This window comes from Corvus cornix, chromosome 1 (assembly GCF_000738735.6).
Source record: "Corvus cornix cornix isolate S_Up_H32 chromosome 1, ASM73873v5, whole genome shotgun sequence".
In the NCBI taxonomy this organism is placed as follows: Eukaryota; Metazoa; Chordata; class Aves; order Passeriformes; family Corvidae; genus Corvus; species Corvus cornix.
Genome location: NC_046332.1, coordinates 45,009,605 through 45,033,388, shown reverse-complemented (window position 1 = coordinate 45,033,388; position 23,784 = coordinate 45,009,605). Strand labels below are relative to the sequence as shown.

The window sequence follows — 23,784 nt, the reverse complement described above, 5'->3', positions numbered from 1 at the left end:
CCAGTTTTTACACTTCAGCTGCAACAAACCTAGATTACACTCACTCTTGACACATCTTCCAGGTCACTGGGTCTTGTGGGGAAATAAAAAACCTGACTTGTGGCTAACTTATTCCTTCAGGGCACTAAGCCTGACTTAGAAGTCAGCCACTCAAACAGGAATCAGCCACGTTCCTTTTAGATCAGGAACAATCTGTGTAAGAGGGCTGTTAACACCCAAGTTGACACTAACATGACAATGACACTGGCATTTAAAATCAACAATTCTTTCCAGAAAGTTTTTTTAAAAATGGAACATTTTGTAATATTCCATGAATTCCAGCCTCATCCTCCTGTCTCTGCAGTTCTAGTTCCCCTTGGTCCTTGCACGCCTGATGGCAAGCGTCATAGTCGTGTCTCAAGTACTGGTATACACAGAACAATCCCCGAGGAAGGGAGAGTGGCTAGCCCGAGCCATCTGGCCAGTATCAGCACATGAGCCCTTTCAACACAGCAGGAGTGTTCTCCAGGCTTTCAGAAGGCAACCACTGAAGCTGTAAGCTAGGTTATCTATAAATCACCACCACTGCACCTGGTAACTTGCTGTTTAAGCCCTGAAGAACAGAGGGTGGGCAGATGGTAGAGAGCCACACACAGAACTTCTCTAACAAAACAATAAGAAAATAGACACTGTTCCAGAGAACTCTTTTTAATGTTGTACTTCGTACACCCCAGCAAAGTCTTATCTGTCACACACCCTAATTACAGTGAATTACCGTAACAGGTACGAGAGCAGATTCTAGGGTAGTGCATGACATGTGCCAAATATAAATATGCTGTATTATTCAACATGTCCATTTCTTTGACACATTTAAGTGGTTTAAATGATCGCTGATGTATCTGTGCTCAGGGAACTTGGCTTGTTTCAGGCTTTTGAAAGCTTCCCACTTCGCACGTCTCTCTTCTGTGTTGTGTTTGTATTCCTGTTCCTGTGTCAGGTAAGGTCGGCTGAGCCAATATTCATTCTCTGCTTCAATTTCCAACCTTCGGATCATTGCTTGCTTCATTGAAGTGGTAACCTGTCTTGGCTGCCTGTACTTCCCAATCCATTGTTTTCCAGGAATTCTCTTCCGCAGTAATACTGTTGTTAAAAACATTTTGCCTTAAAACATAAACAGAAATATAAAATACTCATTACCTTAGGGACAAAAATAAAACTTTGACAAGAAAAATTAAAAGCCCTGCATTCACTCCACTGCCTTTTAGCTGGCTGGTTTGAAGGTTCAAGCTCAGAACTTGGTACTCACAAACCATCACACACAGCAGGCAGCACAAGGCCAGATATACTGGAAACTTTATCAGAAAAGGGGAACTGAAATCTGTGTAGCTTAAGAATTTATTCAGTTATCCTTACTCCACAATTAAAGCATATACTCCATAAGTTATTTAAGAAAAATCCAGTCAGATACTCAAGAATGAAGGGTTCATTTTGGTCATGCCTTCTTCAAACAGCTGTGTTTAGTACACGGAGTACTTCCAGCTCTGTCTTCTCGATCCAAATCTGGCCTTTCCTAGCATTAGGTTTTGAACTACAGGCTCTCCGTTAGCTTATTAGTATGTAATTACCTAGTCTTGTATTCTGTCCAAGGGAAATCGGATGGTAGAGAGAAGCAATACCCTGAATTAGACCAAGTGGCGTAAGCGGAAAGCACGAACAGACTGACACAACACACTGGCTGTAGTGGGCAGGAAAGGCCGAATGACGTTTAGATTTTACACACGTGCTCTTCGTTACCGTGTTCATTATTAGTCCCAAACCCGCCCACGCCCGGCTTTCTCATTACACCGGATTTCATCAGCTTTACAGAATCACAGAATACGCGGACTTGGAAGAGACCCACAAGGACCATCGAGTCCAACTGGCCATGCACAGTACATCCCCAAGAGCCGCACCATGTGCCTGAGAGAGTTGTCCAAACGCTTCATGAACGCTGTCAGCCTTGGTGCCGTAAGTCACCCAGGGACTTTTACCAGCACTGCCGCTAAGTGAAGCTAACCCACCCCGTTCCCACGGTGCAGCCGCACGCCGGCGTCCCACTCTCTGGCCCGATTTAGAAGCGAAGCCGCGGGTACCCGTGAGGGTGCCGCTGCCCCAGGCCCCAGTTCCACTCCCGGCCTCACTCACCGGGAAGCTCCGGCGGCGGCTCCGCTCCCCACGGAGAAGCCAAGATGGCGGCGGGCGGGCGGGGAGCGCGGCTCTCGCGAGAGGCGGCGGCGGGCGGGGCCCGGCAGCGCCAATGAGGCTCGCGCTGGCGGCAGTTTGAAGCCCCTCAGTGGCGCGCGCGACTCGGCCCGTTCCGCTCCATTCCCCTCTGGGCCGCCCCGGCCCCGCTACCTCCGCGCTCCGCTTCCCCGACTCGGAGCCATGGACGTGACCAGGGGCTTCTTCGGCAAGCTGCGGGACCTGGCCCTCACGGTGGAGAAGGATGTGAAGCAGCTGGAGCGGGCCATGCTCCGGGAGGACGTGGGTAAGTGCAGCCCCCGGCCATGGGCCGCACGCCTGGGGCTGGTGGCTTCGCGCTTGTTCCTCGGGGCTCCTTGCCCGATTTGCGCTCCCGCCTGCCACTGTCCCCCTGTGCTCCTCTGGGAGGGCCTTTGGTAGGCCCGGGCGTGAGCCTGCGGGTTGCTCGGCTGTGAATTGTTTGGGCTGCTCCTTGTTGTCTCTCTGAGCGCCTTTGTGGGTGTGTGGTTGAGTTTTTGTCGTGGAGAAAGATAGGATGATCGGGATGAAATGGGAATCACATTCTTGCTTCTCCTTCTTTTCGTGGATCGATATAGGAAAACATTTTCAGCTCATGTTCTCTCTCTGGGCAGATAGCTCAGGCTTCTAATTGTGTTTCTATGTCATGTTACGTAGCAGGTGCCCTCTTTTACACCATTTGCATTAGGCTTGGTTTCCAGTGAAAAAAGTAACGACTGCTGCGTCGTGTATGGAACAATGCATCTGCCCACGTGCAAGTTCGGTGGAAGAATTCAGTTTTCTGCTGATACTTATTTTTCACTGGTGTCTGTATCACTTTTTTCCGACTTCATGCAAGCTCCTTAAGGATAAAATTTTAGCTTAAGTAATTCTTGACAGCCCAGGGACCAACCCGTTTTATCAATATCTTCTATACATTAATTTCTACAGTGTTAGCTGCAACATTAAAGTGGAAGCCTGGGCAGTTTCTCTGTGGAGTTTAACACACTGTACAAAGGGCAGGTTTTTGCTGTGCGGGGTACCCGACAGAAACTGGTTCTCTCTGTTTTTTTCTGTATTGACTCGCTCTGTCTAATGTACAAATCCAACATCTCTAATATCATAGAAACATAGAATGGTTCGAGTTGGAATGGACCTTAAAGATCACCTGGTTCCAACCCCCTGCCATGGGCAGGAACACCTTCCACTAGACCAGGCTGCTCAGAACCCCATCCAATCTGGCCTTGAGCACTTCCAGGGATGAGGCATCCACAGCTTCTCTGAGCAACCTGTTCCGGAGCCTCACCATTCTCACAGCAAAGAACTTCCTCCTAATATCTAATCTAAATCTGCTCTCTCTTAGTTTGAATACATTCCCCCTTGTCCTGTCACTACATGCCTTTGTAAAAAGACCTTCTCTATCTTTCTTGTAGGCTCCCTTCAGGTACTGAAGGCTGCACTTAATTCATCCTGAAGCAGCCTCTCTTCCACGCTCAACAATCCCAGTTCTCTCAGCCTTTTCCTTGTAGGAGAGGTGCTCTGTCCCTCTAACCATCCTGGTGCCCCTCCTCTGGACTCGCTCCAACAGCTCCATGTCCTCCCTGTGCTGGGACCCCAGAGCTGGATGCAGCACTGCAGGTGGGGTCTCACCAGAGCAGAGCAGAGGGGCAGAATCCCCTCCCTGGCCCTGCTGCCCACGCTGCTTTGGATGCAGCCCAGGACACCTCTGGCTCTCTGGGCTGTGAGGGCACATGGCTGGGTCATGTCCAGCCTCTCGTCTGCTAATACAGGAAATTGCATTCCCACGTAGAATGTTACTCACATGCTAAACACTAAGACACCTTTTTTACTTTCCAAACTCTTTTATGTGAACGTGAATCTCGAAGACTACGAAGATGAATCTCCAACAACAGTCTTGCATGACCTCCACTGTGAAATCAAGACTCAGAAGGTAAAATCTTACCTCACTTCCTTCTTGAAAAATTACATGCATGTGCATGTTCCATAAACTTACGGTTCTGTTTTGATCAGTAAGCCACAATTCAGCTTTGTTGGTCAGCAGTTATAACCCTTATTTTTACTCAGTTACCTCTGAGTCCTCATAATGGCCATGGGTATTGGGGTAATGCCCAAAAACTTGTGGGTGACCTGAAGTACGTTTAGCAATGTTTATTAGTTTGCAGTCACTATCGTCACTCAGGTAAGCAGGGAACAAAGGTTACAAGGAAGCTGTAGCTGTGCCAAGGTATGAGGAGAATGATTCAGGAGCAGCAGCTCCCAACAAAAAATATAAGCTTGCTTGTTTTCCATGAGCAGCCTTTAGAAAAATATCAATCTTCACAGAAGTTTCAGTACCTTCAGCCATTCAGTTAAACTTGTGGAAAATGTTGTTTATTTCTTATACAGAAGTAGGAAAAATGGGTTATAGAAATGAGCAATATAGAAATAATTGAGTGATATAAATGTGAGATTTACCTTTTGCTCTGCAATAATTCTTTGTACATATAGAGTAAGAGTCCAAACTAATCTCATATTTTTCTGGAGTTAAAGCTTTTTTTTTTTTCAAGGTTACCAGTAAGTAGTTATCATATTGTGAACTGTCATTACAGTTACCTTTAGAAGTTTTTATACACTTATGCCCCATATATTCCTGGTGTTCTGTAGGTGTATATACCTCATGGTTTTCAGCTGTAGAAAAGACCTAAATTCACTGCTTATCTTCATCTGAATTGCAGTTGAATACTTACTTCCAAAATGCTTCATGTGTAAACAACTAGCTTGTGATGATTTGAAAACCAGTGTTTTTATGTTCCACTCCCCCTCTCTGTCCCCAAAGGAAGATATTAGTGCCAGTCTTGATAGCAGTTGCTCTGAAAAAAAAGCAATTCGTGACTTTATAAAGGCAAGTGAAATATTGATGCAAAGAAATTCAGCAGATCTTGGAAAAATAAGAGAGCTGTTCCAGAAATATGGCTACAAACCACATGTCAAAGACTCTACAGGTAATATTTCTTGTCAATACAGTATGTGAAGAACAGTATCATTTTTGTAAAATGTTTCTCTTTATCTATGTGTATATTTCTATTAATTAAGAGATCAAGTACAACCATGTTATTTGCTTTATAATAATATCCAGAGGGTAAAAGATTTTGTTGTGATTGGTGCCATAAGAATAAACCAAAACACAAACACTTGGAGTTAGATCTTCTGGCATGCCTTTAGGTTAGTTTGTGTTGAGGTTTGGTTTTTTTTCAGTAATTATATTCAGAAAACGTGTTAGCAAGCATGTTTTTGTAACCCAGAGAATTACGCTGCTTCAGCTTCTCACGCATGAGGAACTATTGTAGATGCACCTCCGTTGGTTTGTATTCATATGTGGTGGTTTCATTAACTTAAACCATCCTAGAGAAAATCTTAAAATGTCTGTTTCACAGCACAAATGGGGCAAGAGAAGAATGTGCAGGAATTAGGTGGCATGTGACAAGCAGTGGCAGCTTGATTGTTGGGGGAAGGAGGTCCTTAATCCAGTCAGAAAATGCACACACAACTGTCTGAAAAATCCAGATGTGCCAAATGAGTTAAAGTACTACAGCTGTCAGTACTACACATACTCCTTTTGGTATCAAGAGCCCAATCAGTCTTCAAAAAGCCTTTGATGGGGCCTTAACCTTCCCTAAGCATTGTCCAGTCTTTACACAAAATTATGGTTGTGAACCATATTGATGTCCAAGTTAAGCTACTGTAGCTGTTTCACACAGATAAGGCAGAAGGCTCTGATTTTTATAGTACCTTTCTTCCTATACTCTCTTTGCTTTTAAATAAGTCTCCAAACAGAGTTACAAGGTTAAATTATTTTTAAGTTGTATTTTTAAGCTAAGCGTATCTGAAGACAAAATACCAGTGCATCCCAGAAGGTGCATTACTTTAAATAGCCTCCCTCCCCCTACCCACCTCACAGAATCAATTAAGTTGGAAAAGACTTCTGAATCATCAAGTCCAACCTGTGGCTGAACACCACCAAGTCAACCAGACCATGCCGTGTCCAGTCTTTCCTTAAACACCTCCAGGGACAGTGATTCCCTGGGAAGTTCATTCCAATGTCTAATCACCCTTTCTGTGAAAAAATTCTTGCTAATGTCCAACCTGAATCTCCCCTGGTGCAGCTTAAGACTGTGTCATCTTGTACTACCACTTGTTACCTGGGAGAAGAGGCAGACCCCCACCTGGCTACAGCCTCCTTTCAGGCAGTTGTAGAGAGTGATAAGGTCTCCCCTGAGCCTCCTTTTCTCCAGGCTGAACACCCCCAGCTCCCTCAGCTGCTCCTCACAGGACTTGCGCTCCAGACCCTTTCACTTACTACATCATGCAGAAATTCATCGATGTTTTGGGGTGGTTTGGTTTATCTAACTCCAGAAATGTACAGATTACACATTTACATATTTTTGCAGTGGACTCTTGTCATCTAAAAAACTATCTTCTCTCATAAGTTTTTAGTTGCTGCTTCATAACCTTTCTTCAATACTGTTTTTCTGAAGAATGAGCATTCTAGTACTGCCTGCAGCCTTTGCTCTTTCCCCAAAAACCTTTCATCTCTATGCAGGGAGAAAAATACTCTTGTGTAAAAATCTTTGAATTTCATTTTCACTAGAAATAATATTTACCAGAGTGAATAATATTTAGCAGAGTGAAATTCAGTAAATATGTGACTTATAAATATAGTTTAGCTTGATACAAGCTTTTGCTATCTGTTGTAGCTTCAGGTTCAATACTTTAAAGTGAAAGAAGGAATCTATTTTTTACAATAACAAGTAAAAAAATTTGAATACTGGGGAAGTGTCCGAATTTATTTTATAAATTCTTAAAACAGGAACTTCTGACGTAATTTTCTTTTCATTCCTTTTCTTAAAAAGAAGAGGAGGAGGAGGAGGAAGTTAACCGTGAATCAGCAATGTCTGTCCAGAATAAATCTGATGAAGAAAAAGCAAATGATGTACCTCATCTATCTGCTTGTACTGAGAAGCCACTGTTGCCCAAAGACCCACTGCACAACCTCCAGCTTTCTGATTTTGGCCTTTCACAATACGCTTTCTCCAGGCCTTGGAGTGCAGTGAAAGCACAGCACACAACAAGCGCACATCAACAAAAGCCAAAGAATGAGACTCCACTAAACCTGCGAACACCCCGTGCTTTGCCCAAAACACCGAAATGTAAGCTGAAGATGGATGATTATGAGTGTGTGACACCAAAACTTGAACACTTTGGCATTAGTGAACATACCATGTGTATGAATGAAGATTATACGATGTCACTTATTCATAAAACTTCGCAGACAATCAAAAAGTAAGTTACTGGAGTTCAGACTGTTTGTCTACTGAATTTTCTGTATTTTCTTCTTGCTGTACTAATTACTTGCTGCTATCACCCTTCTCTTTGTCTTCAGGTGGGTGATTGTTATCTCTTAGCTGGTTGGTCCTGCGTTATTTAACTCTGTACACATCTTTTCACATACCCATTGCAGTGCCAAATGCTGACATGAAATACATCTGATGTGCTCCTTGCCTTGACTGCACCATAAGAATTTTCCATATACAATGTATTTGCAAAGAGAAAAACACAATGTGATCTGTTGTTTTCCTTAACCATGGGTTTGGGCCTGGGCTTGTCTGCCATAAATATTATACAGCCAGTGTAAAGGTTTCAGAAGCTTTAGTAGTGTTAACAGAAAACAGTTTGTAAAGCATTCAGTAAATTTATAGAAGCACTGTGTTGTTTCTAACATAAGCCCCACCTTACAGTTTGCTCCTTTTGTTCCAGTCTTCTGGAGCTGAAAAGACTTCTCTAGATTTTCACTGTTCTAATTATAAAGAAAAATAATTGCAGCAGTGAGGTCATGCACGTAGTTAATAGGTCATGTTTTTATAGTTAGTATTAGCAATATGTTCAATTTTAAAAGCTGACAGTACCTAAATACTTGATATTTAGAGAAATTGTTTGGAAAACAAGGATCATATGCATGAAAACCACTTAAAAAATTCTATGGGTTCTACCCATTGTAAAAACTAAAAATCATAGGGTTTCAACTATCTCTAAGACTTCAAAGATAAAACTGACTTGAAAAGTTACTTTTTTATTTAACCCAAAGTTTGAGATGTGTTCATCTAAGTAAAATATACTGCCTCATATCCTGCCTATACTGTCTATTGGGGGGTTTTTTAAGCTTGGACATTTTGTAGAGAAGATCTAAATCTGATTATCATAGTTAAGATTACTTTTTAAACACTTAAAACAATTTTCTTTAAAGAGACAGTTTTGTGTGTCGGTTAGGGAAGCTTCCACATTTTGCCTGGTACTCTCTCTTAACTGCATGTGCCATTTTTTCACTAGAATATATTGGATATGAAAAAATAGTTTTTAAAATTTCTGTTTCCAGTGTTATGGAATTGATATTAAATAGCTTGTTACTTTGAAATCACTAAATTTTCTTTTAAAATAATTTTGGAATTTCTCCCTTGAAATAGTTATGTAATTACTAAAATTGCTTTAAAGCTCTATTGTATTTGATTAAGATAAACAATCTTATTTAAACTTAAAAATTCAATTAAAAATCTTTCAGTGTTCACAAGACTCTTATTTGTTTAAAAGCAGAAAAGATTTCCTCTTGTTCTATAGAATTGCTTAGGCAACAGGCAGTTCAAAATAAAACCCCCAACACAGAATAGGCATCTGTCCTACCACGGACATCTTTTTGGTTGGTTTGGGTTTGGTTTTTTTTCTTAATGCATTAGCTTGAAATCTCAATGTATTTGGTCATTTGTGGCTGGACTGAACATGTGCATACTACAAACTGCAGAAGAATCACAGATAATAAATCTATAAAACATTCATATTTGAGAAAACTATTTTTTTACTTGCGTATTCATTAATGAATACTAGAAAAGTGATCAGGTTGGCAAAATTCCTTTAATTGTGACCTCTTCATAATACTTGAGAGCTAATTGGGGATTTGGTTTTCAGGTTGGTTAAAGGAGATGATAATGGAGGGAATTTGCCAGAAATGACAGTCAGGGAAATCATGGTTACTCCTGCATCAAAATCAAGTACGAGAGCTGAGAATGGTAAGTTAAAAATATATGAAATAAATATACATATGAATTTTTACAGAATGCATGTGTAAATGCATTGTAAGCACATGGTAAACTTAAATTGTATTTCTGGTTAAATATAGTTAATTCAGGGCAAGTCATTGTATGAGTACTAATGTCTAAAAAATGTTGATGGCTTCCATGGGAAAGTTTCTCACTTTATAAGGTATAAATCTTTCCTCATTCTTGCACTCATATCCAACTGGAATTATGCAGCAGAATTAATCATTTTGTAACTGCAGCTTACCCTTATTTGAAATAAAAGTACTGTTTTGCCAACTTAGCCTTTTTTTTTCTGAGAATACCCATTGGATCTGTTTAAAGACAGGAAAGAAAGGGGCTAGCAAGACAGTAATTTAAGACTTTTAAGAGTGATGCTAAAACTTCTTTGAGAGGAGAAATAGGTTATTTTAAAAATCCGTAAAAATCTTGGGACAAACATAGTGACGATTGGGTAAATGAGAAGGGAAAGCAATGTTGATTTAAGCTGGGCTTCTGTTATATTCAGTAGTGGGACTAGAATGACTACTTGTTTCTGCATTTGCTGCTTTTAAGGAATATTGTAATTTGGATGGATCAAACAAAATATCAACTAAAATGATAAACATGTTTTAGAAAATGAGACTGGAACTGCTAATAGTTATATATGTGTGTGCACGCATATATTTTTAATTTTATTTCGCTCACCCTTGATAGCAGCAGCTGACTGGATGGCTTCTCCTATGGTATTTGTGTTCTGTACTCCTGATGTGAAGGTCTCTTCCAAAACAAATAGTACAGTATCATCAAGGTCGCCAGAGACAAAGGAACAGCCTTTTCCCAGTCATGCAGCAACACCACAGTGTCCAGATTTTCAAACAAGATGGCTAAAAGCAGAAGCTAAGGTAGTAAATAGCAATTATATACATTTTCACTTACTTTGCCATAAGCAGATTTTTAAATCTCAGTTTGGTATTCTTTTCCAATACTGTTTTTTTCTTATGTCACTGTAAAAGTTTTTTCTAATCATAATTCTGTAAGAGCATTTACTAAATATTTTACCTAACATAAGTAAATTAACTGAAGGCATTTAATACTACTTTTGCAGCAGCAGGTAAAGCCAGGGGGGAAGATTGAGTCAATGACAAAGAAGGATGCAAAAGATACACAATACAAAGAAGATAGAATTCCTTTTGCTGGGCGCTCTGATGAGAATCTTAAACATTTTGGGGACTCTTCCCCTCCCAAACTGAAACACTATGACCAGTTACTCAATACTCCTCCACCTCCAGAAATAACAAGGATACCAGATGATGTTCTAAAGGTTAGCTAATATGCTTTTTTCCCCTATTTTTAATATCAAAATACTAAAATTAAAAGGGCCTAGTTCTATCTGTAATCCATCTGTTTTGAGTTCTTAGGTAATCCTTTTTATTCCTGTTTAATGTTTCCTATAGATTCTTTCCCAATATAATCATAAGGTAGACTCTTCTAAAGCCAAGGAAATGGAGACCAAGGCAGGAAATACTACAAGATATGAAAGTGATTCCACTGATTACTGCAACAAAGAGAACAGGTATGATTACATTTTACAAATTTGGTTAAGAAATTTTATTTGTAGGAGGTACAAAGAGGCTTTAATGTACTGAGAAATTCATGCAGTTGCTTGCTCCTCAACTACCAAAACAGCTCTTGCTTCTGTGACTAAGTAACTGGATTTTGGCATGGTAAAAACTACCCATTTTTAAAGAACAGATATTATAGTTGATGGTGTGTTTGGATCCTCCCAAATTTAAAGCAAACAAACAAAAAAACCAACAAAACCACCAATGAAAAGGAAGGCAGAGTTTTACTGTGGGTTTATCTGTAGGTATACTTTGCTTTGTGGCAATCAAAGCACCAGTGAATGCTTTCTGAGTAAATTTAGGCAATAAACCAAAAGAATTTGGTGAAAAGTATCTAAGTGAGAACTGTTTTCACAGTTGTTTTGACAAAGACAAAATTCTTTGAACTGAAAAGGTACAATAAGTATGAGTAACCTTAGAACAAGTGAATAATAGTTTTATAAAGAACACCATCAATTTGAATATAAAGAAGTTTTTATGACAACTTTATCAAAGTGTAGATATTCCTGATTCAATGTAATATATATATTATGCTAGTTGATTATCTGTTAAACTTAGAGTCTCTACAGATTATTTTAATAGGAGGTACAAAAGGTACAAACCCCAGAGTTCCAGTAAGGAACAAAACCCAGAGTGAGACTGATAAAAGTTGGTATCTTACTATACTTAGGAGTTGGAATCCATTTGAGTAATCTCACTTTAGCTGATCCTTCATTTTTTGTTGTCAAGATAAAAAAGACAAGTTTTCAATATTTTTGTCTTCTGCTAATTCAAAATACGATTCAAATAAGCTCACAAACACATCTGGGTATATTTTCAGAGGGTATCGTGGAGTTTTCAGGCCAAACATCTGAAATGAAACTGAAGACCATGTTGAAACTGTTTCACATTCATGGATCTTGTCACCAAATCATAACAAGTTCAAAAAGCAAAAGGAAATACTGGTGGGAAGAAAGAGCCATACCAAGAAAAAGCTTTTTTAATGGAGAAAAATTCTTTATCCATGATGTGGATAAACTTGTTTGAACTAACAGCTTGTGCTTAATTTTCTATGGACATTATTGCCAAAATATATTGAGGGGTTTTAAATATATTACACTTCAAAGAGGAATGGAGATTCATGTTCAGTTGTTTGTTGTGTAGGATTGCATTTGCAGTAGGCTGTAGAGAGTGCAGTTAGGTTGTAATAGAAAGAAAGTCCAGTATAGTGCTTAAAAAAGTGGGTATCTCTGGCTCTTCTGGTGACTCCTACACCGTTTCAGGGCTGAGGCTGAAGTCGGGTACCTCAACAGTCTTTGGTATCATCAACAGAAACAAGTAATTTTTTTTGTATTGGAAGAGTAACTCCGTCTTTACTGTTTAAAGCACTTTGGTGCTTTTAGTGATTTCTGCAGTGCCAAGATGTATCTGACGCATTCCTGCATCAGACTGGCTATTACTTCTCTGGCAGACAAGTGTTTCCCATGCAGCTTCTTTCTTAATATACATCGACATAGTTATCAGGTGCTACGCATCTGGTTTCTTTGTAGTCTGGCTGGACTGTTAAATTATTTGAAAATGTGGAATTGATATTGGTTATGTGTATCTTCAACTGCTGGAAGAATTGGCTGGCAGGAGTGTAGGTGATTGCTTCCGCTCCTGCTGCTGCCATGTGTATTCTCTTCAGTGCTGCTGTCACTTCTAAATGTGCACATCTAACCCTGCAGTAGCTGACCAAGCTTAAGTTCTCAGAGCTGTTTGGCACTCTTTTGGTAGTCATAGTAATTAGGACTTTGTTCTACTAGCACTTTTACTGTTTTCCACTAGAAAACCCAGCTGCATACCCTTGTTTGGAGCCAGTTTGCTGTTTGCAGTGTCAGCTATTCCTCTGACTCCAGGTCTGCTCTTATCATTTGTCTTCCAGTTGTTGACTGAAAGTCTATCATTTATATGAGGGCAAACATGCAACGCATGAGAAAGGAGAGACTGTCCCAGGAGATAGGGATAAGGGGATGCTTTTCTGAACTCTCAGCTCCACATTTTTTTAAGTCTTCAGAATATGCAAACATCTAGAGATGCCTACAAGTATTTCTTCAGTTGCTTAGACAGACTTGTCCTGATTAAAATTTAACAAGTAAAGGTGCCTTTTTCCTGCTATTACAGTCGTTTTCCAGGATAAGTGTACATCAAATTAATTGGAGAAGGTGATTTTCTACTAGTTCTGACCTGAGCACGCTGTCATAGAAAAAGCTAGTTTCTGTTTAAAAGAAAAGTATGTATTAATGTGTCAGTCTGTGAGGTTAATTAACACTTTGGGATACAAAATAAATCTGTCTCAAATGCTTGTTGTCTACTATAAGAACATTTATTTGTTCTACCCATCCTCTTTAGAGAGTGAAGGCCACACCCACTTCCAGCTTTTTCATAGATTGAAGCCTGGTGGGGTGAATGCTGGTTCTGAAATTTCATGGCCTTGGAAAGGTACAAAGTATTCTTGCTGCAGAGCAAGAGTGTTTCAACCCGACAGATTTACCACCGCTAAACAGGAGGGATTTCACAGCCTGCATTTTCCCTCCACAGCACTTTATGACTACTTTCTTGCCCAGAGGCAAGCCAGATCTCCTTTTAATATGAAATGGAACAAACAGCACTTCTGTCCCAGACCTTGCTGTATTCCCCTTGCCTTCAACTAACAAAATTCACAAAAGAGCTTTGGGAAGTCTTTCCCCTAAACTTGGGAACACCTCAGCACTCCACTGTACTTTCCTGCATTAGGGAACTGTGGAGTTGCACCTTGCAGTGCTGGGGTTCTCACTGCAAGGCACTCGCATCATTTTGCTTGCCTATTAATATTTTGTGCTACATATCATTAATATGAGAAAGGCTCATCCTGCTGCACTCTAAAGTTAGTAACGTGTCAAAGTGGGAATGATGAAAAAGTACTTAAATTTTACATGTTGGTTTGTTGTGGAGTGAATTTCTTCAACAGCATTGGCCTGTCAGGAAGTGCAGTTTGGATAAACAGCTAAATAAGTAGCAAACCTCTTGCAGAAGCAATGTACAGTCATCACCTGAAAACAAGCAAAATTCCCAGAGTATGGTTCTGTGTTGTGCTTTATTTAGTTTAACTGGGCGGGGGGGCTGCTTCCACTAGAGGCTGTTTCACCAATTCCCCTGCACAGAATCTAGGGATTGTACAGTTTTACAATCGATTTCTTCACTTGCCAAGACACTGAAAGGCTAATTACTTTTGTTTTCTCTTCTCATTTGTCCTTCCCAGCAGTAATCTCAAGCTCAGCTTTTGCCCATGTGAGTGCTGGATCAGATGTAAGGGAAGGGCAAGAACAGGATCACATCTCCTAGCAGTGCCTGCTCTCAGAAAAGATTGAAACCAGCACAAAATTGCTCTTTAGTATTTAAGAACATCTGAAAAGTAACCAAAAAGGCGTAGCCTTTACTTTTCCTTCATTTGCTGTGGTTCTTAATATTTTCTCTTTTTTTGTTGTTTGTTTTAAATATATAAAATTTGTCAGCTAACAGAAGCTTCTCTCCCTAATGCCATTTATTGTCAAAGGAGCATCTCAATTGTTCTGCCCAGGAAGCCCCTTAATAAGGTGGTCAGTGCTTTCTTATCTGGGAAATACTTTGCCTAAGGTTGAACACAATTTTAGATCTCTCAGTGAAATGAAACTTCCCAGATGGTTGTCAAAGGGATAATTGACAAGCATTACTTCTAGTGCCTCCCACTGTGCTTTTATTGATGTTTTTATTAACCACTGAAGCAATAATTGGAGTCCAGGCTTCCTTGTTTTTTTAAAGCACCATGGATGCTTTAAATTTCCTGTAAAATGTCATATTTGCTTTGTTCTTACTTGTCACTATTCAAATGTTCCAGCACTCACAGTGGTTGCACATGCTCCATCAACAGCTGTAGCTGGTGTTGGATCTGCCTTCTGTTTTGGGAGTACCTTGTTGTTTCCCCATGGGACAATAATACAGATATTGTGGCATTTATACGGAACAAAGAAGATATCCAGTGGCCACACTATGGAAGCATGTGTGTGTTAGTCCAGAGGAGTACAACTCTCTAACAGGAAGACATTGGCTGATGTTGCCTATATCAACTTAAATGTAAAACCTTATGCTGTTCTTGCACCAATACCTATTTTTACAAAGAGGCAATTGACATCATAGTAGGGAGCTGACCAGATCCATTAATTTCTTTGAACTTGTCTTGCCTAACTCAAGTTGAAGAGTTTAAAAAAAAAAAGTAGCACAAATGTGCATTTGTGGGAAATACTCTTTTTTTTTAAACCCAAGTCACACAAAGTCCAGGCACGAGAGCTGAGACAACAACAGCAGATAATTGATTTGCTTTGGTTTTGGCAGGTTGAACCTTAGCTGTTGCATTACTTACAGTGCTGATCTTTGAACACCACCCTGGCTGTCATCATTCACTTGCTCTGACACAATAGGATTTCAGAGACCTCCTCATTTTTCCATGCTTTCCATTACAAAAGTGAGATCTTGCTGATAATGCTTAATATTTTCCTGCTGCATTGCAGCTGTTTCTGCTTTTGACCAGAGCTGTAAAGTAGAATTTAAGTGTCCACAACTGCTCCAGTCAGACAGCAAACATGGAAGGAGGACTGTGTCTAGTAGTGCCCAGGTTACTGATGTATGTGTGTATGAGTGAGTTGTCCTCACTCCTTAAACTACGGAGGGAATTAACCCCCACACCAGGACCTTTCCCAAAGGTGTTGCAGAATTTATATCAGGCTTGTGCTGCCACTGCAGCAAAGGAGCTGGCTGCTCTTCTGATGCTGTAGTCTCTGTTCCTGGACATATGTACATGTGTATACACACACATATGTACCTGTATTGGAGGGGTAATGAAATCAGAAGGTGACTGTGAAAACTTAATTAAGGCCTGAGCATGTGGAAAAGAATCATTTTTCCTCCCCTTGTTAACTGAAAGCCTGGCTAATGATCAACAGTGGCAGCAATATTTATGTAAGGTGTAACAAGGTAACGGTGGGGGGGTTCTTGGTGAGGAAAAAAATAGCATTTTTGATATATCTTCTTTTCTATTTATTAGATTGAAAAAAACCATTGCCTTAGGTGCATAAAATGAGGGGACTAAATTGAAACTAAGAGTCAAGTTTGCTTGGGGACACACAGCAGACAGTCCTTCATGGCAAGCCAAACCTAGACAGACAGGAAACACACACCAGAAGGGACACAGAAAGAGCAAGCCCCATCTATGGGAGCAGGGCAGCCTCCAGTAGGTGCTGCTGAGGGTAAAAAAAGAAATTAGGGGAAGTTATCTCGGTTCTGTAGCTGGGTCTGTTTGATGGTGCTGCACCCCACAGGCAGGAAGTGGAATGCTTCTGACCTGCCAGGGAGCCCAGCTCACCGGGCTTGCTGCTGCAGCCAGAAGCCAGGGAACACAGGCTGGAGACCTGTGGGAGTGATCTGGATGTTTGTCACTGGTTGGAGGCAGAGAAGAAAGGCCCTCTGAGAAAGGACAGGGAGAAGGAGAGGCCTGGAGAGACACCTGGAAGGGAAGTGGGGGTAGGTGTGGTATCCCTGGCAGGGCATGGGCAGGAGGCAAGAGCTGCCTGGGCTGCTGGGCAGGGGGGGTTACCTCAGAGAAATGTCAAATTCAGGAAACCTTTTCTGGAGAGCTGTCATCCTAGTTCTTTGCCTTACTCAACTGGGAGGTAAAAAGCTTTGGAGGAGTGGTTGCTATTGACAGGGTAGACGTGTATCAGAGTTGTGTCTCTTAGGCCTTTAAACATCCAAGAAAGAAAAATACCTCATCCAGCTGCATTGATGAGGGACAAAAATTCCTCATCAAATTGCTGCATACAACGCAAATCCTGTGGATTGACAAATCTGGATACAGTGTTGTCTACACCACTTCCTGAGCATATGGGATTGCTCACTGTTGGTGACCGTGTTTTAATTTCCCCAAACCACAGTGCTCTACATATTTTGCTCTTTTTAAGGACTGACATCCCTCCTCAACTTTCATAGTAGCTTTCGGAGTCAAACACAACCAGGTCACTGACTGAATTCCCTCCTGTGCACTATGAGCTGAGCTGGTGACAGCTTTCATTTCCCTTCCACCTCTTGCCACATCTAGATGGTTGCACCCTGGTGCTGTCTGCTTTCACAGCTGCTGCCATCAGCTTGGATTGCCAGGTGGATTGTTGATGCAGGAAACCCCCAACCTGAACTACACTAATCTCTCAAGTGTCTTTTCCCATAATAATAGGCTCTGCACTTCTGCATTACTTTTCCGTGTGATTTGAGGACAAGAGATGTTTATCCTGAAACAGCTGGGGAAGAAATCAGCTGAGGTTGATACATTCACGGCAGTCAAGGAAAGGTAAACTCCTCAACCAAACCAGCTGAATGAACTATTTGCTACTGAAGGCAGTTCCGCACGTTCATTTCCTGGCAATTTTGCTTCATATTGGCCACCACATATAAAGGCAGTAGCTGTTCTTTTTCTCCGCCAGCTGGGCAGACACCAGCATTCCCTGGCCATGTCTCCCATTCCAGCAGCAAAGTCAAGTCACCTCCCAGAGCAGCTGAGTCACAGCCACAGGCTCAGTTGCTGCTGTTGCCTTATATAGTGACTACATTTAAGAATTATCCTTAAATGCAATTAAAGCAAAAACCAGCACACAAAACTGAGGAAATGCCCATATTCCTGTGTACCTCTAATGGCAGGTTTGTCCTTCCCTTTAGTGGGAGCTGTGCAATTCTGTAATTAGGTGCTGGTTACCGCACTCATTTTGCATGACAGATGAGGCCCTGGGGCAATCAGTGAGACCACTTAGCAGTGGTCTTTGCTTTTCTGTCTGTCCAGGTCTGTCAAGCGTCCCCAACCTGAGCAAGCCTGCCCCTGGTAACACAAGTCCCTGAGCTGTTCTGACATGGATTCCTCACAGCAGCAGTATTTGGAGCACCACTGCCTCAGATCAGAGGTGACTGTGCCACAGAAAAACATCCCACCCATGACAATTCTGGCAATAAATCAGCTCCACTGCCACTTTCAGGCTCAGTCCTTTACAAGCAGCATTTATAAGTGTCTTTTCTTGAGCTCTCTTTAAAAAAAAGGTGGGGAGCACTTTTCAGTCTTAGGGGAGAAGTGACTCAGATGTAGGTGATTCTGCAAATGAGAGACATTCATGAAGGCTGAAATTGCAGCTCCCTAACTCAGAACCCAGAGAAGGGGGATAGAAGAGGGTTAAGCCATGAGCTGAACTGAACCTAAAATCCCTCAGGCTATACTGAACCAAGGGACTCCTTTGAGGAAAAAACCCCAAAATAGATCACAGCTCATGAAGCAAAGCACACCTTGTCCTCAGCAGACAGGAACATTTACTTCTGTCCAAGCCTCTGCTCAGGCCTTAGGTGAGGAAAGTGGAAGTTCTAATGAGCAGTTACTGCTTCTACTCCTGCTCTTGCCTTGCCCTGAGCACAGGGGCTCAAGGTGCAGAAACCAAGCACGTGGTCCTGCCTGGACCAGCTGGATGCTCTCAGCCAAGGACCGAGGACAGCTGGACCCTGCTGGAAGACCAGAGGCACCTGCATAACTCAGCATCTGGCAAGCAGCAAGCTAAGTCCCACACTGCACCACTTTGCTGAGAAATGGGTCACCCTTTCCTCCTCCTGCTCCTTCAGGTACCAAACAACACCACACACACCAGTTTTCCAGTTGCCCCGTGGACAACTGAGATCCCTGAGCTACCCCGTCCTCCATTTTCCGATTCTAGAAGCTGACTGCTGACCATCCCTCAACACCCCCCAGCTTCATTAGTAACTTCTAACACAGAGCAGCCTCGAGCATTGATACACCACAAACGATCAAAAGATTAATAACATCAACTTTTATTCCAAACAAGACAAAACTACAGAACACCTGTAATCCTCCTGGTCATATTTCATGGAAGTCTTTTAAACACTGGACATACTAACTTGCTATTCAAACTATAACAATGAGGGATAGGATGATGGTGCTGCTAAAGGGGTTTCTTCTAAACAAACTAAAAGTTAAGGTTTAAGAGTTAACTTTCTTCTACAATGTTCAGCTTTGTCTTCAGGTGCTTAGCAACAAAAGCAAAAAAATAAGCCTGCTTTAGAACAGCAAGTAGGAGTAAACAGAATATGTAATCATACAGAGAAGGAAGAGTTTAGTAAGGTCTCATGCGGCTTGATGGGGGTGGTGCACGATTTGGAGGAGTAATTGCTATATCCAAGTAGTCTCCTATCTGGAATTTCTGAGACTGCAGTGTCATGGAATCATCTGTGCCCTTCCTGCCTGACATGGTGCTGCCGATCTCCTTCACCCTGTGAGTAGCAGAGGAAAGGCAAGTTAGTTATCAGCGGCCAATCTCTCCAGATGTCCAAAACAGGAACTGCACCAGATCACAACCCCTTTCCCATGCCATTCCCTGCACTGCACACATGTGGCTGTGTACTCAAAACGCTCAGTTTTCTCTGCACTCCTGGGTGCACCAAGAAAAGCTACACCAAACTCTCTTTCTGACAGGGCAGTGGAGCCCTCTACCCTATTATGTTAAATACTAGCAAGAACCCCTTACCCCCTTCCCATACAGACAAAGCACAAGACCCCGCCAGATTCCAGAGTAGGGTACATCCACTGGATACTGACAAAGATTAGCTCATGCCATTTCGGAAGAGAGACACCTGCAACAAGATCACTGCTGTAACTCAGGTGCAAGACCTACCAGGAAGAAAGCATTATCTCAAGTTGGAGGGCCATGCTCCAGCTGCCAATACAGCAATCAAAGCCTTCAAGTACACTGGCTCATTGTTTTGGGAACACATTAACAGGGATGGTCATCAAGCACAATTTAGAGTTTGTAGCAGTCATAATACAGAACTTAAGAAATTTAGTATGTGGGTTCTGAACTTTAAAATCAGTGTTAATGAAGAATAATCCAATGCTCTGGTGCCCAAAGTATTCTATTAACTCAGAGAAGAAATTTCATTTACCTATAGCCAGGCCTCTTGAGATCTGTAAAAACAATTGCAAAGTTGAAATGTGTGCCCTTCTTCCGTGCTTCTGGGTAAACTTCTTTCACTAAGCTGGTCAGCTCTTTCAGAGTTGCGTCCATCCTAGATTAAACAAACAAACCAAAGTGCTTCACACTCTCAAAGGAACAGTCATAAAAGCTTCCCAAAACTTTTAATATAGAATCAATACATTGCTCCAATTTAACCATACGTTTCTTTGCCTTGGCATACCCTGTGACCACAGTTATCGACTGTAACACCTGGGAGAATTCACCGCTTACTGCACACTGGAGCCAACATGCTCCAGTGCAACTGTGTCTGATTCACTGCCATACTCAAGAGGAATCTCTTCACCTCTATGCACATTTCAACATCTGCATTTCCACGTCTCTCTGAACAGTTACCATTTAAACAGCAGGAGCCTATTTTTTTAAATGCATTAATGCATTTGTACAAGGCACAATGTAAGAGTTTCCTCACTTAAGCTGACATCTGTATTAGAGATAGTTGCTCTAATAATAACTATTAGTGGAAATGTAAGAAAAGCAGAAAAAAAAATAGTTTTCCATTTGTGCCCTAGCAGGCAGCGGTCCTTTATCCAGCCTTCAACCAGAGCAGGGCTACAGCTCATGTCTAGCATTTCAAGAACAGAAGGACTCAATCATCGCAACGAAAGCGTCTCTGATTATAGAGACTGTGCACTCACTTCAAGCTTCAGGCAACCAAGGAGCAGTGTGTTGACAGACAATGCCCATTCTGACTTCTGCAGATGGCAAACAACTCAGACACCACCAACAGCCTGGACAGAGTCCATAAATCCCACTTAGAAGTAAATTAGAACTGCATGCTTTGGTAGCCACAAAAATGGATTTCTTCAACTACACAACATACTGAGTTACAACTCTGGCAAACATCATGAAGACAAAGGCAGGTTTAAAAAGTAGCCTAAGTCCTTTTCAAAGGCATTCTTCAAAATACTACAAACAATACCTAACATGTTTACAACAAGTTCTCAAAAATAAATAAATAAATAAATAAATAAATCTGACAGTGATAAAAAGCAGCTCTCTGTTATGCAAAAAGAAAACTCATTACTCCACTCTCAGAAGGGTCTGAGTTAAACCAACAAACCATTCACACTACAGTTCAAGCCTTCTGGGACAACTACTTCTCTTGGATAAACGGGGCTGTTGGAACAAATATACACATTAAAGGAAAACGTCTGCGTTGAGTAGATGCGTTGTGATAACCATCGCCACAGCACAAGCCACCGATTACATGCAGCAGTAATTGGGCAATTCAGCCGCACTAAGTCTCAGTGGCTGAGCGCTCACTGCTGCGCAAAGTTGTGCTTCCAGACATGCCTCCTCTCAGCTGCCAGGGCACAGCCAGAACCGCTCCAATCCAGCGGCGGCGAAAACTCCCCTGCGTTTCCTGCTCCGACCGGAGCCTGCACAACTCCCCCCGGCACCTGGGACCCAGGCGAGGCCGCGCTCACCCGGTTGCCACAGCCAGGCGTAGAGGAGGTGCCACTCACCAGGTGTAGATCTGCAGCTCGCTGGAGGGCACGTTGCCGCGGGAGAACTCGTCCATGCGGTGGTGCCGCCCATTGTTGGTGGTGAAGACGCGAAGCAGCAGCGGGCACGTCTGCGGGGTGAGAACGAGGATGGGGGTGAGGATGGGGGCGAGGAGCCGCAGGGGTGGGGATTGGGACGAGGGGCCGTTCGCCACGCCCCCCCCCCCCCCACCCGCGGCCTGAGGCCCCACGTCGTCACCAGACGCTCAACACTCCCCCCACCCCCGCTCCGCCCTTGGAGCGGCCGGCGGAGCGGCGCGGCACGACCACCCAGCACTCCGGACACCTTCTCACGGTCGATCGGCTTCTCCGGCTCCTTCTTGATCTCCTCCTGCGTCACCCGCGACTCCACCGCCATCTTGCCGCGCCGCTCCCGGATGTCCCGCCGCGCGCCGCCCATCTCGCGAGAGCAGGGGCGGGGGCGGCCCCGGCGGGGCTCCTCCCCCGGGCCTGAGGCACCGCCCTTCCCTCGGGGAGCCGCGGGTGGAGCTGGGCTTAGTGCAGGGCTTTGAGGTAGGGGAGCTGCGCCATCCGCCGCTCTAAGTAGCAGCAGGGTGAAGTGAATTAGCGGGAAATCTATTTAGACTATAATTTCCCTTAATGTTGCATTCAGGGAAAGATCAAATGCATACGCTTCCCATTTACGGTCTTGGGGTCTTATTCTATCAGTGGACTCTTTCATTAGGTTAAATTTGAGTCTGTGGTTGTGTCTCACAAAATAAGTGGAAATATATACCGTCTATAAAAGAGTAAAAAATACGTGGTTTTGTGATGTGATAGCTTTTTTAAAATGTCGAGAGTTGCTTGTTACTCAGAGCAGTGTGGGGAGAGGGGTTCAGTTGTTTTCGCAGAATTTACACTTGGATTATTTCCTCTGAATTTATTTCTCATTTTGAGAGTAAAACAAAATTAAGTTTCTCTGTAAAATTATGCAGAAGCATATGTGCTTGCAGGTGCAAAATAATGGCATGTCAGGGACGCAGAGATTCGCTGGGGCTGGAAGGGAGCTCTGGGGGAGGCTGCCGAGTCCAAACCCCTGCTCAAAGCAGGATCAGCAAGGGCTGGTTGCCCAGGGTCAGCTCTGTGTCCATTCTAAATATACCCAAGGATGGAGATCTCTGGGCAACCTGCTCCAGTGCTCAGTTGCCTTTGCAGTTAAAACAAAGAAAAAAAAAAAAGGTCATTTCTTTTGTCAGTTTGTGCCCTTTACCTCTGGTTCTGTGGCTGGGCATCGCTGAGAAGCCTGGCTGTCAGTGTTCTCCTGCCTGCCAAGTATTCCCACACAGTGAGCCATCTCTCTGAACAGCCCCGGCTCTCCCAGCCTGTCCTCATGCCACACATTCTCCCATCCCTTAACCACCCCGCTAAGCCGTATTCAATGCTATATTATTGTGGTGTGCCTGCACTGCTCTGTTGCACAATTCTCTGTTGGTGCTTGCAGCAGAGATCAGCATGGGTGCCACTGGAGCTCTGTCTCAGGGTCCCTGTTGTGCAGTGTACGTCTCCGAGTCAGGGAGTTCAGGGTGTGTTTGGGCTGCTGTCCTGAGTGTAAGTCTGGCACCAGATGTAAGTATAGTAAGTTCTGCATCCTAAAAAAAGCAGGTGCTTGTAAAGGTGTTGTAAGTGTTGGAGTACCTGTGCTCTAAGGGTGATGTTGTGGTTTGATTTCACTCTTCCAAACACTGTAGATGCATGTTTCAAAGGTATTAATTATTAAAAAAATATTTAGGGGAGGAAAATATTGTAAAAATATATTCACATATGTTTCTGTGTACATCATAAAGAAGAAAAAGGGTTATGAGTCCATACTATAAAAAAAAAGCTCTTGCATTTCGCTCTAATATAACCAACAGTATTTGGTTTAAAATTTTGATTTATGGCTCACCAAATACAAGATGAGAGAACCAGCAACCTACTGAGGTTTGAGGAACTGAGTTCACACTCAGTTTTTATTAACTTCTTTTTGTAGTAGTCTGGATAGTGTTGTACAGTTTTTAATCTACATTAAGTTACAGCATATCATCATTTTGTTGCCATGGGCAATGACTCAGCCTTGCCACCATTTGTGGGATTTGATTTCTCAGGCAACTATGCAGTTTATTACTCTGCTAAATTTAATTACATCTGCCATGATCATACACACTTTGGGCTCAGTGTGTGAACTACCATTTCCGAAACAAAGGAATTTATGTCTAGAATCAAGTATTTTAAA

General features: G+C 42.5%; 3 protein-coding genes and 1 long non-coding RNA gene across 14 annotated transcripts in view; 1 reads left to right on the top strand and 3 right to left on the bottom strand.

Annotated features, from left to right (window-relative positions):
- Window positions 1-666: 666 nt before the first annotated feature.
- Window positions 667-2,259, bottom strand: MRPL57 (mitochondrial ribosomal protein L57). Of its 3 annotated transcripts, none has more exons than XM_010400515.3 (2): window positions 2,164-2,259; window positions 667-1,140 (listed from the first exon to the last, which is right to left on the bottom strand). In XM_010400515.3, the coding sequence occupies exon 2, from the start codon at window positions 1,133-1,135 to the stop codon at window positions 824-826; it is 312 nt and encodes a 103-aa protein (XP_010398817.1). In that variant the 5' UTR covers window positions 1,136-1,140; window positions 2,164-2,259; the 3' UTR covers window positions 667-823. The 3 variants fall into 3 exon arrangements, with proteins under 3 accessions (XP_010398817.1, XP_019141961.1, XP_010398818.1); XM_019286416.2 differs by lacking the exon at window positions 2,164-2,259 and adding an exon at window positions 2,040-2,128; XM_010400516.3 differs by lacking the exon at window positions 2,164-2,259 and adding an exon at window positions 1,932-2,008.
- Window positions 2,260-2,264: 5 nt separating this feature from the next.
- Window positions 2,265-23,784, top strand: part of SKA3 (spindle and kinetochore associated complex subunit 3) — a 38,970-nt gene continuing 17,450 nt past the window's right edge. Inside the window, exons 1-10 of one of the 9 annotated variants that reach the window (XM_019286412.2) lie at window positions 2,267-2,506; window positions 4,104-4,168; window positions 5,054-5,219; window positions 7,128-7,557; window positions 9,232-9,332; window positions 10,056-10,243; window positions 10,447-10,662; window positions 10,796-10,914; window positions 17,223-17,336; window positions 17,823-17,936. In XM_019286412.2, coding sequence (XP_019141957.1) covers window positions 2,404-2,506; window positions 4,104-4,168; window positions 5,054-5,219; window positions 7,128-7,557; window positions 9,232-9,332; window positions 10,056-10,243; window positions 10,447-10,662; window positions 10,796-10,914; window positions 17,223-17,259 — 1,425 coding nt within the window. In that variant the 5' untranslated portion in view covers window positions 2,267-2,403 and the 3' untranslated portion in view covers window positions 17,260-17,336; window positions 17,823-17,936. Of the gene's footprint in view, window positions 2,507-4,103; window positions 4,169-5,053; window positions 5,220-7,127; window positions 7,558-9,231; window positions 9,333-10,055; window positions 10,244-10,446; window positions 10,663-10,795; window positions 10,915-11,783; window positions 13,287-14,222; window positions 14,412-17,222; window positions 17,337-17,822; window positions 17,937-23,784 lie in introns of those variants that run through there. The other 8 variants (XM_019286409.3, XM_019286410.3, XM_019286408.3 and 5 more) reach the window with 8 other exon arrangements.
- Window positions 4,131-10,132, bottom strand: LOC104690022. Its single transcript, XR_751918.4, has 3 exons — window positions 10,047-10,132; window positions 8,006-8,071; window positions 4,131-5,087 (listed from the first exon to the last, which is right to left on the bottom strand). It is a non-coding gene; the product is annotated as an uncharacterized LOC104690022 (long non-coding RNA).
- SAP18 (Sin3A associated protein 18) lies at window positions 18,826-21,987 on the bottom strand. The gene is made up of 4 exons (XM_039565185.1): window positions 21,859-21,987; window positions 21,534-21,643; window positions 19,976-20,098; window positions 18,826-19,306 (listed from the first exon to the last, which is right to left on the bottom strand). The coding sequence occupies exons 1-4, from the start codon at window positions 21,970-21,972 to the stop codon at window positions 19,150-19,152; spliced, it is 504 nt and encodes a 167-aa protein (XP_039421119.1). The 5' UTR covers window positions 21,973-21,987; the 3' UTR covers window positions 18,826-19,149.